The sequence below is a fragment of the Temnothorax curvispinosus genome, unplaced genomic scaffold (assembly GCF_003070985.1).
Source record: "Temnothorax curvispinosus isolate PA1 unplaced genomic scaffold, ASM307098v1 QBEX01007450.1, whole genome shotgun sequence".
In the NCBI taxonomy this organism is placed as follows: Eukaryota; Metazoa; Arthropoda; class Insecta; order Hymenoptera; family Formicidae; genus Temnothorax; species Temnothorax curvispinosus.
In genome coordinates this window covers 225,771-243,672 of record NW_020217230.1, presented here as the reverse complement: position 1 = coordinate 243,672, position 17,902 = coordinate 225,771, and the positions used below count along the sequence as shown (strand labels likewise).

The window sequence follows — 17,902 nt, the reverse complement described above, 5'->3', positions numbered from 1 at the left end:
CGATATAACAAATCGTGGAATGCATATATGCATATGTATAATTATATAAATATAATATAAATATGTTATAATGCATAATAAAGTATATATAATACAATGCAAAATATATAATAAAAATTGCATATAGGTACATATAAATATATTCTATCCATCTATATAATTCTATCCATATAATTCTATCCATTATTCTTTAAAAATAAACTAATAATATTTTTAAAATAATGATCAACAACAACTGACACGAAAACTATTTAGTATCTGACAATTTAATATTTAATATATCAAATTTTTAAACTTAGGTATACTTTGTAATATTATCAATCAAGTAAACGATTTGCTTAGTTCATATAAATGCGATCGATAAATTGTCTATGATAAATATGCGATTCTGGGACGTAGAGTCTGATTTGATTTCGTATCTTCGACCTATGCACTTTATATTTGTAATTAGTATAAATACGAAATCTTCCGATAACCGTGCGACGAAGATTCTAAACAATATTTACTCGCAAATAACGATATCAGCAAGATAAAAGCCTTCGAGCTCTGCATCTGCGCTTTAGCGTGTATTGTCATTTTCTCTACCTTGCCTCAACCTACCTTGATCTTCGTTCTTTCTGGCCAGAGTGCCTCACCTTTTATAGCACCTGGCCGTATCCTGGCTTTATATAGCCAGAGATCGGTAGCAAGAAGAAATACTTCTTCTGCTGCCGGCTAATCATCGCCGGCAATAAGCGTAAGATTTTACGCTTTTGTACGATGCGCGAAACACGAACGCGTCGCGAAGAGACCATCACATTAATTAAAGCAATTAAATACGATATTAACAATTAACAACAACAATAATAATTTTATTATTATATAAATTAATTTTGCATTTATTCTTTACACGCGTTTATTCATAGCAATTAAAATATATATCTAGTAATTAAAATAGATGTCCGATTGGAAATAAATCTAAATTTGACAGTTTTGATCGCGATTATGATATTCAATTTTTGATTATATTATAACTTTATTTTATATTATAACTTTAATTTTATATTATAACTTTATTATGTACTTTATAATATAAACAATAAAATTTAAATTTAAAAATTTCCCATACAATTAGATATGATAAAAATGTCTTTGCATTTTGTAAATTATTAGAATTATAATATTTTGTCGTATAGTAAATTATTTTAAAATCATTTTTAAGTAATTTAAAACTGATCAATTTTAAAATAATTATTTCTAGATAATTAATTAAAAAAGAATCTTCTATTTCATAACAATAAATATATATACATATATTGAATCTCACGTCATATTACTATTTTAACTGGTAAAATTCAGTTATCAATTACCTCAATAGATATATGTTAATTTATCACTCACCGACCCCGATGCGCAACAGCGGAATTATATCTGCCACGTAGCTACGTTGATTCTGTAATAAACAAATATAAAATTCATATTAAAACAATGTTCAAAAAATTTAATATTTTAAAACAATTCTTATCAATCGAACGTTTCATTATCACATCGAACGTTTTATTCATTACTCAAAATTAGATGCTTCCTTATAATTATACATTCTCCGATAAAGATCTTTACAAAAATCAATTTTTACAAAAGATTAAATTACTCCTTTTCTTTTAACCATTATTTTCAAATCAAATGGTGTTGAAATAAAGAGGCTCAAGAATAAACAAAAAAAAATTACTCTTACACAAAATAAAAAATAATATTTACCGCAAAGTTGTTCCGCTGGCGCCTAATGCCTCTCCCAGGCCTCCTCCTCCTCTCAGGCTGTCCTCTCGGGTTGTCAGCTCCCTCGATGCGACACTTTGGGCGCCGTTATCTCCTAAAGCATATATAAATAAACGATTTGATATTAAATAATTCTTACACATTAAACTTCTTATTCATCATTCAAAATTACACATTTATTTAAATAATTTTACATTTTCGGAAAAAAATCTTTATAAAAATAATTTTTTATAAAATTTCAAATTATTTCTTTCTTTGTAATTATTATTTCAAAATCACAAGAGAGAGAAATAAAACAATTCAAGTATAAGCAAAAAATAATATTTACCACAATGATGTTTTGCCGGCGCCTGACGCCTCTCCTAGGCCGCTTCTTCCTCCTCTCGGGTTCTTCCATCTAAACCCTTTTTTTCACACAACAGCGTATATGTCTGTCTGATTTCTCTCTTAGGCCTCCTCATCCTCCTCTCGGGTTTTTCCATTTAAACCCTTTTTTTACACAACAGCGTATATGTTTACAAGATTGACCTGTAACATATTTAAATAAAAATAATGTTTAAAATAAATATTCTGATATCCTAATCTTACAATTTAAACTATTATAAATTTTAATTATTTAGAAATATTTGGAAATATTGTATATATATTAACAAGTAATATTTTATATATACATATCTTTATTAATATTAATCAAGTCATAAATAATTTATTAGATATTTTTAAAAAATCTTAAAATATAAGCTAAAATATTTTAATAACATAAAATATTTTAACAATAAATAAGTGGAATAAGTAAGTCCGTTTGTTCTTCTTCGAAGGACTTCTAAAACTGCAACTGGTGCAATAAGTTAGACTGAGACAAGTATATTTTGTTTCACTCTAACTTATTGCACTAGTGTGCATCACTTCAGGAAGTTCTTCGAAAAAGAACAAACGGAGTGGAATATGAGACATACAGTCGTCAACATCAAATTACCGGAAAAGCTGTTAAAATATTTTATTTATTACACAGTGCATTAGATATATTCATTACACTATTGCATTACACTATTACATACTGCAGTGATCTGAAAACGATAAACTGCGCAAATAAATAATTATTTCCATTATTAACAATTAATAAATAGATTATGAAATGCTTACTTTATCTGTTACACCTGGCCGCCTCCTTGGCTCCTCCCGCTCTTCTCTTCTTTTTTCGTTGTTATTTCTGCGCACTTACATCTGTTTCCTAAAACAAACAAAATATTGATTACAATAAATCGATTATAAGCAATCACTAGAATCGCGGCTCTCCATACTTTCTACGATACTCTCGAAATTAATCACACGCGACGCGTACTTAATCATATTGCAACAGCGGAGAAATAAGAGAAAAAATTATAGCACGTTCGATATCAGCGTTATATCACAAATACAATTCAACGCATCAAAATGCATCAATGAAACGCGGTGTCGCTAGATTGATTCGCGCGACAGATCTTTGGCTGAACAAGACTTTCGAACGCGTTCGAACGGATTATCAATATCCGAGCGCCGAATCTATACTTCTCGCGTTAGGTACCTCATTAAATATTAGATGCAAAGTTAATTTACATGTTATACTTAACCAATTAAATAAGTCGCGACGGCCACTCATTCCGGAGCCGATCCGTCTCGTGTCTGTCCACTCTGTCCGCCGCGTTCTGTAAATGAAAGGGGAATGTTTCTTTTATTTTATTATTTATTTTATTCTTTATATATATATATTATATATATTATATTTGTATATTTTATGTATTTATAAAATAAAGAAATATAATAAATAATATAATATAAATTATGTCACTCTTGGTCGTTCCGAAACTGCCAGTACTAAAATTGTATAGGTCACGTCACATGTATTATAGATTCATAATTTGTATGGAAATAAAAATATAAAGTATTATGTGTGGAACTTGTATTAAAACTAGCTGGTTACCCGGGGCTTCGCCCCGGCGTCTTTTTTTACAACTTTATTATATCTAGCTAATCTTATATCCACCAATATATAATTCTTAACACATATTATCAATTGTAATTTTTTTACATCGCCCATGATCCTCACCGAATTCAATAACAACCTTCCTAGTGACTGGCGAACTTCCTCGATGTCGATAATGTCAACCTTTCTAATTTTGTTTTCCCTATATCTGTCTTTATCTAACGAAATGACATCTGTCCTTTTTTCGAATGCTCGCCATCTCTCGCAAGATCCGGCAACTACTGTTGCTGCTCTTCTTGTCATTTGCATCCGTATTTGCATTACTAAAATAATTTTTCGATGGATCTTTTTTTGTACGCATTGAATCTTACTTCTACTTGCACGATATTATTCCATGTTTTCCCAAGGGCGCAGATAATAAAAATTATGTATGTATAAACTGCAGAATTTTTGTTTTAAGCAAATATTGTCGTCAGGTGACAGCTGCGTATGTGCCCAAATAAGTAATATTTTTAATTTTTTGGTGTTTTTGATATAAAATCGCGTTTTCTACCCTAGATTTTTGTGCGTACTTTAATTCTAGACCAAAAACTTCCAATTAAAAGATCCATCGAAAAACGATAATGTCGGTAAATCATACGATTTAGTTTGAGGGTTGCCGCGTGATGGTGTTGCGTGTTGCTTGCACAATTCTTCAGTTTACAATTTCAGCTGGTGCGTGTTGATTTGTGTTACGTGATTCTGACAATTAATTGCGATTGATTGCGATTCACGTTCTGTTTTTTTCCTTCTTACGCCCGCGTAGGCCAAGATGTTCCCGTATAGCTCGCAAAAGAAATACTGGATGTTTAGCGATGAGAGCGATTTGACCGCTTTGAGGGAGAAAACAAATGCTGATTTTATTGCAAAGCATGGCGCTAATATGACTGTGAGTCTACTTTTTCGTAACTATTTTTTTAGAACTATTGCTTTTTTTAAATAACGTTTCTGTACGTCTATTTCTGTGTGTACTTATGACTTCCGGGATTAAGTACCGTCGATGAAAATCTAGGTTATGTGTACCTTATATATATGTATATAATTAAATATACTTGTGTGCACAAAATACTGCTAATTATCAATGCTATTATTATATTGTGAATTTGTTAAATTTTTTCTATATTTATCTCGAATAGCAAATGTAATTAACCAATACATGTAGTATAATTACAAATGCTTGATTATAATGCAGATGGAGGAAAGGGAGGAACATTTTCTCTCGCACACAGATGAGCGTACATTGCTTCGTTTCTATGAATTACAATTAAGGGATTTCTGTCGTCGATTCAATCCACCGATGCCTCGAGCTACTGTAGCCACTGCCTTACATTACTTCAAAAGGTTTTATCTCAGAAACAGTGTGATGGATTATCATCCGAAAGAGATTTTGGTCACCTGCGTTTATCTAGCGTGCAAAGTAATTATCTTCCTTGATATATAATTTTTTTTATAGTTATTTGTAATTTCAATCTTTTCACACAAAAACTCTTCTATTTTAGGTTGAAGAATTTAATGTCTCTATATCTCAATTTGTAGCAAATATTAAGGGGGATAGAGAAAAAGCATCTGACATAATCCTTAATAATGAATTACTTCTCATGCAACAGTTGAATTACAATCTTACTGTTCATAATCCATTTAGACCTGTGGAAGGGTTGATGATTGATATAAAGGTACATAGTCTTCTGTTGACGTTGTCTTATCTGTGACAGAAGTAAATATCTTGTGCATGCTTTTATAGACAAGGTACACGTCTTTGGAAAATCCTGAAAAATTAAGGCAACACATAGATGAGTTCTTAGAAAGGGTTTTTCTGACAGACAGCGTTCTTCTTTATGCTCCAAGCCAAGTTGCGTTGGCTGCAACTTTGCATGCGGCATCCAGAGCTTCCGCAAATTTAGACAATTATGTCACTGACATACTATTCTCGAGGGAGCAATTGGGTGGAATTATAGAAGCTGTGCGAAGTAATGACGTTTTATGTACTGCACGATATTTGCATATATTCTCATTGCATAAGTTATTCATATTTACAAATTAATTTTTATAGAAATACGTTCAATGGCTAAATGTGTAGAACCACCTTCACGAGAAGTGGTAAAAGCTTTAGAGAAGAAATTAGATAAATGCAGAAATCAGGAAAATAATCCTGATAGTGAAATGTAAGTATCCTTTTTTTTCTTTTTTTTTTCTTTTTTTTTTTTCGAAGACCACTCGTACAAGTTTGGAGAATTTCTAGATACAAACAGAGAATGCAGGAAATGCTGGATGAAGAGGATTTACAGGATAATGAAAAATATGCAAAGATTATTCAGGACCAAGCGGCCCACGACGATAAGATTTTGGGAGTTAATAAAATTTTATCTCCCTCTGCTTCGTGATAATAAATGTAAGTTTTGTATGATAATAAAATTTCTCATATAATCTCTATAATCTCATATAAATTAAACTATTAAATTATAAAAATCTTGTACACATTCCTACAAAAATTCATTTTTAACTTTATTTTTTCACTCTTATGACATACATTGAATTTTACAGCGACATTTATCACTAATTTAAACATGTAAATACTTTTATTTTGTTCATTTTCTTTGAAAGTAGTTGCGTCACAATTATTGTATTAAATTTACATATACATATAGTAATGTTAAGAAATTATTTTGTACATGTACTATATACTTTTATAAATGCATATATAAAAAGATAGTCATACAAATCTAGTAACATTTAATTTTTACCTTATCTTATTCTCTACACTTTCGTACATTGTTGAATTTCACGGCAAATAGGTATATTTGCTTTATCAAAAAATCTTGCGCTAAAAGTAGTTTATTTATATGAGCGTATTTATATTATGTTTCTTATCCGAGTACTTATTACATTTTTAAATTAAATTATTCTCTAATGTTTTTGATTTAATTTATTTCAATATTGCACTATGAAATAATTTAATCCTCTGAGGATGATGATGAATCCACATATGCGTTCGGCGATAGTTATCTCTTCGTGGAATTTATTATACATATATTTAACGAAAACAATCGGCGTGGCCAATGGAATCATGACTTTGGTAAACATTTTTATTTTACGCTCTCGACACAAGCACCAAATTATCAGTATTGCAATGTATACAAACACGTGTTCCGAGAGTTTGTGGTGATCAGTTAATAAACTTGACTTTATTTGTTTCGGTAATGTATCTCGATTACTCAGAACGCGTCATCTTTTTCGTCTATTTTTCAATACGAACATTCACTGATTTCAATCTATTTTAAAGTTAAACCAAATAAAATATTCATAAATAAATAATGTGTTTTATAAAAATAGAGATATTTTATGTAATTTAACTTGAATAACAAATTAAAATAGTGACAGTTATACATATCGTAATCGATCGGTATCTCAGTATACGCGGTACTAAAAAAATGTGCGCTATATAGTTATAAATAATGATTGTTATCGCTGGCAAACAAGTCCGATTTCATAGCCTCATATTGCTCTGTACGCAAAAAATGATTAATTACTTTTATACGACTGATTACAGATTTAATTTAATGGATCATGATGCCTGAAGTCCAATCTCTGAGTTAGATGATGCGCGATATGACTGGTTGGTATGTTTTGAAAGATGGATGTTTGTTGTCTCATCGATATATTACTAGGCAGTGGTTGAGCAATAGGTAATGCAGGGGGTAACGGTAACGGTGTTAAATGCTGCGGGAGCAATGTTCCTGGTTGCGGTTGTCCTGGGTAATTGAAGAACCTACAAAGAGACATACGTTAATGTACCACAAAATTCTAATCTATATTTGACTGATTAAGGAGAGTGCAATATCATAAGACAAAATGCTATCTATGTTTCTTTTTTACATTATAGGATTAACGTGTTTAAATCACCTTTTTTATTCTTTTTCACATATGATTGAAATGGATCAATGCTTTTTCTAAATAAGTTCTTTCTGAATTTTAATTGTGGAATAAGTCAGATCTTTTTCTGCAACTTTAATTTCTCGTAACTTTTGATAAAATTTATAATTTTTCAAAATCAATCGATCAAATCATATCCATTTCTGAAAAGATTAAAAAGATTATAAAAGTTTGTCAGTATTTTCCACGAAAAAGGTACATGAAAAACGTAGATAAAAAACATGATTTTATAAAAGATCACTTCAAAGATTTTGTCATCGCAATCTAACATTTTTTACAATGATTTGCAATTCTCTTTTTCATTATTTATTTCAAATCAAAGCTAGTAGAGGATTTGGCATTAATATATCGATATGGAAGATTGTAGAGAGAGAGAGAGAAAATTATTTTGAAAAATAAAATAAACTTAAAGTATTGTTTTTGTTCGTGTTTTGTTGATTTTTATTGAAATTTCATTTGTATGAACTTTCTATTGTTTTTACTTTATCATTTTTATTAACATTTTATATATTTATATAGTTGCAGAAATATTGTTTATTATGATCCACGCAAGGACTATATATATATTTAATTTTTTTTTAAATACAATTAAGCATATCAAAAAATTATTTTAAATTGCTCAAAATTGCATCTTATTCTTTAATTAAGAGATACGGTAGCGTTTGTATAAATATCTAATTAGCAATAAAATCTTGTGAGACAAACAGTATATTTTTTACAAGGAGAGAAAAGCGTTCGTTGGAAATGATTGTATTTTTTATTAGATCTATACCATAAACGATCACCGACAAAAATGGGTCGTGGTGCTGGAATTCCTAAGCTCGAATAGTATTGCTGCGCCAATAATTCGACGTCATTAGTGTACTTTCTTTTCCATTTAGTTCGTCTATTTTGGAACCATATCTTTATCTGTAAAAGATAAAATTAATAAAGATTTACATGTGATGCACAAAACATAGAAGTCAGTTAATTAGAGTATTTAGACTAACTGAGATCAAGTATTAATCGCGGATTTGTTTTTAAAAGTTGCAGCTTCCAAACCTCCGAAAGTTTTTGACAATTCAACACATGTGCCACAATTAAATATAGATAAGGAAAGAAATAGCAATTTAGGATAACATTGTTTGTAAATGAGTACGAGGTTTATAAACGATACGGATAAATACATTTTAAATCTTTATTTTATGTATTAAATTTTATATGTTAAATCTCATAAAATTGTTAAAACATATTGTCTTTTTTGTAACGTTCAATTTTAATAAATAGTAGCATATTGTATACCGTAGAAAAATAATGTCATCTCTTATACAGATCAAAATTCCTCAAAGAGTTTCTAGCAGCTAGTTCGCGAACATAAGGGGCCGACGACGTATTCTAATTAAAAAATCGACGCCTCTCCGGTTCGTCGCCTCGACGGCGCGCAGCAGCCGTCGCTCGGTACATTTCGTTCCGCGGCGGATGCAAGCCTCGCGACGACGGAACGTACGAGATGGGCTTGCGAGAAGGGGGAAAATAGGGGTTCTCCCGAACTGGCTCGTTAACTCCGAGAAATATTGTGACAGTTATGTCTGCGGCACGACGCGTCTCTTTCTTGCCTCTGATCCGTCGTCCGATCGTTCTTCCTTTCGACCGCGATTGCGAGAGATAATTATCCGGCTCGTTCGCGATATTTCGACCGGCGCTGGCAATTATTGCCGGCAAGCAACTGGTCGGCGATGACGGCGTGGCGCAATCTCGGCGATGGCGAATATTCTGGGGGTGCGGGTCGTAAATTAATTAGTTTAAAGCGCGGGCGAGTATCCACGCTACAAAGTACATTGCCGAGACTTAGGCAACCATGGCACTCTGCGAGCAATCGTCATGTCGGGAAATTATAGAGTGCTCTTTCGGGACCGGTTAATATTAGAAGATAATATCGCCACGGAAAGTCCGTGGCGTGATTACATATTTACTACCGATGCAGGAATTGGAGCGAGATTTCAACGCAGAAGGAAAATTATCAAATCATGCGTTTTAAACTAAAATTATGAAACTATTAAATTATCACATTTATATGAATATGATTATACGATCATTTTTAATAGGCTGCTTCTTCCATTCCGTGAAATACTTTTGCCTAAATCTTTCTTTACATTATATTTTAAACACTATATAGCATATCAAGTTCCGGTTATGTAGAATAAAAAAACTTTCGGAAAAAGGTTTAAATACGTGATAAAAAGTTTCCTTCCATAACAGTTCGCGGGAAAGAAGGGTAGAAGTGCTAATTGGTTTTAAAGGACGATCCTCCCCATGGCGCCGTGAGCTGGCGCCTGCACATATGGTGCTTCACAGGCTCATAATTTAGAGTCAGTTGATTTTAAAGAACTCGAAGTACAAGAGACTTAAACTCTTTCAGGTGTTGAGGAAAGTCTGCGGAAGTCAAAGGCATTATCGCAATTTATTGAGTACAATATCCTGTTTTGGGATAGCCGCATTGATCTTCCGTGTTCTGATCCAATTAAACGCAACATAAAAATATACTGGAATAGTTGGCAGCAGAATTAGAATTAACAGCTATTATTTATTATTATTATATATTATTATTAGAATTAATCGAGTGTTTGTAAGAGCATTAGGATAAAAGGGATTTACGGGACTTATTGTTAGTTTTAAATTAAAATTGTGAATAAATAGCTTCTTCTAAAAAGCAGTTAAGAAGGAATTATTGAAAATAAGTATTAATATAAGATGAGTAATAAATATTTACTTGTGTTTCTGTGAGCTTTAAATTTTTGCTCAGCTGCAGCCGTTTTGCCACACTCAAGTACTTGTTCCTTTCGAATTCCGCCTCCAAGGATTTAATTTGCGTGGCGGTGAACGCCGTGCGTGGCCTCTTCTTCCTTTCGTCGTCGCTAATAGCGGCGGTCTTCTCCTGCGTGTCCCTGTCCGCGCTCGTGGTTGAGTTCGCACCACTGCTGCTGGTGCATGCTTCTGTAAAAATATTCCGCCTCTTTTAAATTAAATCGAGATAAGAGTAACGTGAAGAAAACAGCTCCGCTGAGATACGAGCTTTTTACTCTTTAAGCTATTTTGCAAGCAATTAACAACGGCATGTATCAACGATGACACTTATGACACCGAAAGGTGCAATCGAGCCTTAATACTTGCGTCGTGCAAACGCCTTTTTGATGATCAGATGCATATATCGGTATCGAAAGTAAGCCATCTCAAATACGGCCCGATTAAGTAACGGCAAATTACAACGCGTAAGTTCTTCAATATGGAAACGAGAGAAAGTATATTGCAGCGCGGAATGCGAGTAATTGATGCGAGCATCGAAATCGCGTCATCATTCACTTGAAACCCGTTGTATACACGTCGCGGACACTATATCTTTATTCTTTTAATCGCTTTTGAATGAAGTAAATAACACGCGCGAACCCGTATGCCGTTGAATGTGAGCGCACTGCAATTACCCTCGTGGAATTTTCTTTCTCATCAATCTCGGGACTTTTTGTACGTCGAAGTTGTTTATATTTATATTTATCCCGGCTTACAAGACTTGCCGTACACGATGTCGCACCGCGTGTCGTGAAGAATGTCTTCGGGCTCGCTTTTAGACAGTTGGTAACAAGACCGCGCTCTTTTAAGCGTCGGAGGATCATCTTCTAATTATCTGCCCATTCGTCATCCGACGAAAAAGTGTGGCATCGCAACGGCCGACTAAGCTTGCGATTAACACTGAGAATATTATGCTACTAATTCTACTGATTATCACTGAAATAATCTCGATACACTTCGACAATAGTTTTTTAAGTTTTTTTTTCTAAACAACAATACTAATCAATCTCATAAAATATTAAATCTAAAAAATATTATTTGTTCAACTTATTTATCAACCATATATTAATAATGATAAAATCTATAATGCGCTGTGAAGAATAAAAAAAGCAGTCAATAATTAAATACGCTGGAAAAGTTGTACTAATTTAAGATTAAAACTAGAATAAAATTATAAGAATAAGAACTGGCAATTATGAAAAACTTTGAAATAGAAAGACAACGTCTGCCCCATAATCATTTAAACCTATTGGCACAAGTTATTTCGATAGAGTCGAAAACTATTAAACTTCTACTCAGAAGAACGGGTAGGAGCCGTTCAACTTACGGTTCAGGTGGTTTCTCGTGTGCCCACGACAATAAATATTCCGAAAAAGCTATTCGCGGCGACATTATGCCAAGAAGCGCCGTTTACTAGCTACTAATTGTCAGATGGCGACGTAATTGTCGCGTTTCTCGCGCCTTTTTCGTGGCTTTCTCGCTTATAGCCGTACCGCAGAATTGTCGGCTAAAACTGTACCGCCTCTAATTCACTTCGCGCGAAACGCACTACCGACGTGCACACTCGATGCAGTTATCCATGTCTTAAAAGAGAATCATGTCCGCCGTTGCAGCAGTGGTAATATTTCGTTTCTGGATTACCGTATAGCGCTTTTAAGTACGCTTGCAAATTATGGTATTGAAACTCCATTTATATATATTATATATTATGAAAACGTGCAAATTTTTTTCTTCTAATAAATATTAGCATTACTTTTTTCAAGTGTTACACATCAGTGCACAGTATAAAAACAATAAAAAAACAAGTTGATAAAAATTATTTAACCTGTGTAAAGTTAGCCCCTCCAACATTAAAAAAAAAATAATAACTTTCTTATAGCTCATTCGATTGCTCATCGTTTGCACAGCTATACATATTTCGAATTTAAATATTAAATAACATTCTGGAAGATTATTATGATATACCATTAAGATGCGATGCATATAAAATTATCACAATCTGCTCTCGCAACCGGAAGGATGCGGAAAAAAGAGGAAGAGAAAAGAGTCTGCAAGGGGCGAGTCTCGCACGGCTCATTTGTCGTCGAGTTTCTGACTCGGTTGCATTGACGAACGAGCTCTGGAAAGCGGTAGGAAAGGATTGGTGCGGAGGAAGCGGCCGCAAAAAGGAGTCGACGACACGGAGGGCAAAGAGGAGCGAAGCTCGAGGGACAGGAACACGTTGGACGTCGCGGAAATAGAATACCACGCCTTCTAGTTTACCTAATTGCCGCGAGCCACGGCGAACTTGTCCCCTAATTATTCGGTGACGAATGGCACGAGGACACGCAGAAGTGCGCGATAAAGCGCGGCCAAATCTCATTCGTCTGACGTTGCTAGCCATTTTATACTCGCAATCGACCCCGGAGTATAATTAATTCGCACGCGAGCCGCGACGATTGGCAAATCTGCCTCGAAAATGACTTTACGACTGGGTTTTTTGCTACCACTCAAGATCTTAATATCCAAACAGTAAAATCACTTAAATCAACGAACTTATTAATAACTTAGGCATTGCAAGAAAATATATTCGAAAATTCAATCTGACACTTAAAGATGTCAGATTAATACTTAAATTTCTACGACACACCCTTCTATTTTAAAACATCATTCATTAATATTTTGATAGATATAATATTTGAGAATAAAAAATTGAAATTATACTGATATAGGTGTTGATGTATGAATGCAAAATTATCGCTCGATATCATAATGGGCTCATTTAAGAAGCGCTTCTCTGGTATCACCCCTTGCTCTTTATGCTGTTCTTTCACGAAGATTTACGTGCTGCGTTGACGGCTTTGTAGTTGAACGCGACATCCCACATATCTCATTCCCAACACACGGCGCAAACGGAGAATTGTCCTTTCCTTAGATCTCGAATTTATCGCGTCGGCCATTACGGCGTGTAAATCACGATGCAGTTACGTGCCCTCGGATGGAAATTAGTCGTTAAGGTCCTCGAGAGCGTGCGAGATGTCGCGGAATTGAGTCGCTCGATTCTCATATTAATTATCCGTAAAACGTAAGCCGGTTTTCCATTATGCCGCGTCGAATAACGATTGAAATATATTAAAAGCAATACTGTCTCTAGCCTTCTAGCAATCGTATGTTGGTGATAATTATTCTCGGAAATAATTTTATCTGAAAAATTTGCTGAGCAAATTATAGTAGTATATAAAATGAACTGCATGTGTAATAATAATAAATTAATCGTTATGTTTTAAGAGAAGCTTTCCCGAACTTTCAAGTTTACAGAGTTGCGATTTAAATTTCAAACAATTCCAGTGATTTAGCACATTTTAAAAGTAACATCTCGAAAGAATTTCAAAGAAATCTTATTAGCACCGTTCTTTTACTGGTAAGTAAGAGAGTTGCCGCATTTCCATGGTAGAATTAGCAGGGGAGACAGATAAATAGTGGACGAAGAGCAGAAACATTGAGTAGGCGTGGAGCCTGCAGGAAGTAATGGATCAAACTCACAGGCGACGGTCCTCTTCGCACGATCTTACAGATTCGTTACCGCAAGAGGAGTCTCGTGTGGATTTTATAACAATTAGTTCCTTTAGAATCCGTAATAATGTTTCCAGCTAACCGATCCAAGAACCGAAAATCGGTTCCGGCGGATAGCGATATAATTCTTGGCGAGCTTTTTGCAACCTGTGGTTGAAGCCCAGCATGGGTCTCTTCAGGATCATAGACAATTCCTCGTTCTGTCCGTTTGTCTTGTTTTCAAACTGCAGGCTTATACGATACAAGTTGGACATAATACAAATGTTGCCAAATTCGAATATCTCGTACCGAACTTTGTCGACGTCCAGTCCAAGATTCTCGATAATTCTCGGCATCTCGCCGATCCATCTTTGGAAATCTTCGACGTGAGACATTTTACTTGAATAAGAGTGCGTGTTCGAGTTCGAGTAAAATAAAATACACGCGAATTACTGTTCGAGGTGAGTTTATCTTTCCTCGACAATTTGAACGATACAAGTAGGGACCTCCCGTAAAGACCATCAATATATAGCTAATTTCGTTTTGCGCAAATTAGACATGCGAATTGTGAAGAGTGGGAGACCGACATTTGTATATCGCAATACTGGAAAAATAGTCAAATCATCTTGTTTGAATACAAGGCTGAGTAACATAGTATTGCTTTGCTATCAGCTGATGGCCGTGCCTGATAATAATTGGCCTATTCAAAATACCGCACGTGGCAGAACAAAGTTACGAATAAGTTAAGCTTTTGAAATCAAAATCGAAAATGCAGATTATTTACGCTATTTACGCTATCTTTAAAACTAGCGCAATAATTTCTCGAAATGTGATATTTTCACATTTTATCATATAAATTACATATCATAAATGACACGAAAAATATACGTAATCAACGTGAAAAGATTATAATGTTGATTTGATTATCTTTAGTAGAATTGTTAAAATATCAGAATCTTTTCAAGTTAAATTTGCGCAACTACGATACTACGCAGATATTATTAACATTTGATTAAATGACTTTGACATATCACACGTGTAAGTAATATTTGACGGTTAAAAAACAGTACAGCGAATATCAATGACCATGACTTTATCTGATTTAAGAGAATAAATACGTGAATTAAGTTTTTCTCAACGAAATGTAATATCTATATATGTGGCGTTATTGACTGTAATAATTTCAATGACTATTATCGACAAATTCAAATATTTCCCAAATTTTTATGTCTGCTTTCGCTCGAAATGTCTTTATTAATTAGGGGATTTAACAAAATAAATACAAGTGTTTTACACCTGTGTAAATTTGGGCATTAGCGTTCACATAAATGAAATTATTTTCGCACATCCTTTTCTAAAAAGGAGATGTGAAGTTTATTGTTGCCGCTTTTCCGCGATGCCGATTGGTTTTCTTGCTGCGCTTACTTCATTTGCAGCTGTCATTGTATATTTTGACAGTTGTGTATAATAGGGTTAATAGTGAAATGTTAAAGATAAATAGCGCGCGCGTAGCGCGCGTCTGTAGTGTCTAGTATCTGATAAAAATGCTGTTGAACATTTAAGACATTGTTTATTTAACAGTTGTATTTAAAGAATAAAATGTATCCATTATTTCTGTGGATACTTCTTTAAATATTAAATCTATCTTATTGTGATAAATGAGCCGAGAAAGTAGTTCTAAATAAATGTTGATCTTAATCTGCTTAATCAATTTTGAGATATTAAATAGTAATTTAAATATCTAAAAAATGCGATTAAAAGTGAGATACAGTTATATTAATGTCAATTTTTGATGTTTTTTTTTATAATATTTGCTTCTTGAAAAAATATTCTTTATCGTTGCTTTAATTCAAATTAAAGCAATAAGAAAAAGAGAATGTTCTTTCAAGTAAGACATTACATCGTAGATATTTATGCGATTGTCTGAAAATGTAGTAGAGCGTAATGATACTAATGAAACTCACCATAATACATCTCTGGCTCAGGAGATGTCGAGCATACCATGTCAGTATCGTCGAGCTCAATTTCCTCCGCCATTGACATGGATGAATCGGGTGCAACAACCATTCTCGTCTCCAATTCATTATCTGGCAAATGTGATTAATTTATTTAATTCTCCCCATGGATTGTGTTACATCGAGATTGCTTACAAAATCTATTACAGTTAAAAAAGAGCGCACGTTTTTAGAAAAATTATCTTTTGTTATATAAGAATGAAATATATTATTGCATTAATCAAAAATTTATTTTAAAAATGGTATCATGTGTTTTACATCACATTATGTAGTATAATACTTATTAGAGATTATTGTTAATCATATCGTACGAAGAGACAAAAGTAACAATTTTTAACAATAATAGAATAATTCAAGAATTTGTTGTATAAAAGGAAAGCGGAAACAAACTACTCATTAGTTTCCCTAAAGACGGTTAACAACTGACTGTAATAGAAATTAGAAAATTTTTTATCACTCACTTTCTTGGCAAAGCAAAGACAAGTCGGTGTGTTGTGAGAACTTATTCTGTTCTTCATCTATCTTGCTCGGTGCCAGTAGTCTCTCGATGCTGAAAGAGCACAATTTCGAATTTTCCGCAGAGTCGTTCGTTCCCTTTGACGAATCTGATTTTTTCATCTCTTCATCAGACATCTTAAACATATTTTGTCAAGATAATACTCGGAATATTCTGCTAATAGCATCTATAAAATTGTCTCCGATATATTCTCGGGTGAATACCCCGCGCTCGAAATTAATTCAACTGATATTAGTTCTTCAAGGATTAGATTTTTAAGTTCTTTTTATTAATCTTGAATAGCACTCACTTTTTTCTTTAAAAAAAAAAAAAACGCGGCTTGTTATTCAATCGGCGTTCCAAGAATTAGTCAATTTACGATAGAACTTCACCAAAGCTTGATTGCACGATTTTGGTATTTCACTATAGCATCCCCTTTTACTAATATATTACTTTTACATTTTTTAATTAAATGAAACATGAGAAAACGATGATACCGGCAACAATAACCGAAAGAATCAACAACAAAGCTGTCTGGTTACATTAGTACCCCCTTGATCTGTTCGGAAGATTAGAGCCGAAACCAGTGACTGTTTTGTCGGGGTTACTCACGGTGTCCAACAATATTTTTTTGGCACTCAAGTCAAATTCTTCGTTCCTCGAGGCGGTATCCTAAAGCCACGTGCTCACAACGTCATCGCGAGATCAACCAATCGCACAAACCTCTGGGCGGGTCTTGGCAAGCACGTGCGTTTCTGGAAGGAGCTTTTAATGATCTCGTATCGCGAGACGGTAGCGACCACTAAACGGTGGTAATGAGGGTACTATAAATTTCTGTCACTGCCACGGAACGCCGTTTAATAATCATGATAGGTAACAGATGTGATGCGAAATTGATTCAGTTATAAAGTCTGACATAATTTAATAGAAAGAAGAGAGAAAAAGAAAGCTGTCGTAGATTTCGGCTGAATTTATCCGGTTGAAAGGCAGAAAAATACTTATATAAATAGTATGTTTAAATAATAATGACTGAATCAGACTCAAATTTAAAAAAATATTTTTATACATTATGATTATATCATGTTAAAAATATGAGTTTAATTAATCATTTAGTTTGATTTAAAGCGCAACAGAAGTAATGCTCATAAAAATATATGATTATATCATGTGTAACATTTAATTTAATAACTATACGTTATTGTCTAACAATTAATTCGATAATATAACACTGCTTAATGTATTCGACAAATGCATTCATACTATTAAACCGCTATTTCGGTGACTATTTGACGCTGGTAGTTATTACGAAGAAGATCATCTTTCTTATGTGCGGTGCACATATTTACGGAT

General features: G+C 33.5%; 2 protein-coding genes and 1 long non-coding RNA gene across 4 annotated transcripts in view; 1 reads left to right on the top strand and 2 right to left on the bottom strand.

Moving 5' to 3' along the window:
• The window catches only part of LOC112457053, a 34,284-nt gene extending 30,847 nt beyond the window's left edge, over nt 1–3,437 (bottom strand). Inside the window, exons 1-5 of the long non-coding RNA XR_003041049.1 lie at nt 3,366–3,437; nt 2,899–2,986; nt 2,084–2,283; nt 1,738–1,849; nt 1,381–1,432 (exon numbers count right to left, since the gene is read on the bottom strand). This is a non-coding gene — a long non-coding RNA (uncharacterized LOC112457053). The remainder of the gene's footprint in view (nt 1–1,380; nt 1,433–1,737; nt 1,850–2,083; nt 2,284–2,898; nt 2,987–3,365) is intronic.
• A 974-nt stretch (nt 3,438–4,411) lies between these two features.
• On the top strand, nt 4,412–7,423 carry LOC112457049 (cyclin-H). Its single transcript, XM_025019918.1, has 7 exons — nt 4,412–4,646; nt 4,950–5,174; nt 5,257–5,430; nt 5,499–5,724; nt 5,808–5,919; nt 5,997–6,146; nt 7,305–7,423. Exons 1-6 carry the CDS (start codon nt 4,530–4,532, stop codon nt 6,136–6,138), a joined length of 996 nt encoding a protein of 331 aa, XP_024875686.1. The 5' UTR covers nt 4,412–4,529; the 3' UTR covers nt 6,139–6,146; nt 7,305–7,423.
• Nucleotides 6,197–17,625, bottom strand: LOC112457050 (homeobox protein ceh-19). 2 transcript variants are annotated; one of them, XM_025019921.1, is made up of 6 exons: nt 17,165–17,625; nt 16,518–16,689; nt 16,006–16,128; nt 10,437–10,660; nt 8,460–8,596; nt 6,197–7,523 (listed from the first exon to the last, which is right to left on the bottom strand). In XM_025019921.1, exons 2-6 carry the CDS (start codon nt 16,687–16,689, stop codon nt 7,307–7,309), a joined length of 873 nt encoding a protein of 290 aa, XP_024875689.1. In that variant the 5' UTR covers nt 17,165–17,625; the 3' UTR covers nt 6,197–7,306. The 2 variants fall into 2 exon arrangements, with proteins under 2 accessions (XP_024875689.1, XP_024875688.1); XM_025019920.1 differs by having other exon boundaries at nt 16,518–17,625.
• Nucleotides 17,626–17,902: the final 277 nt, after the last annotated feature.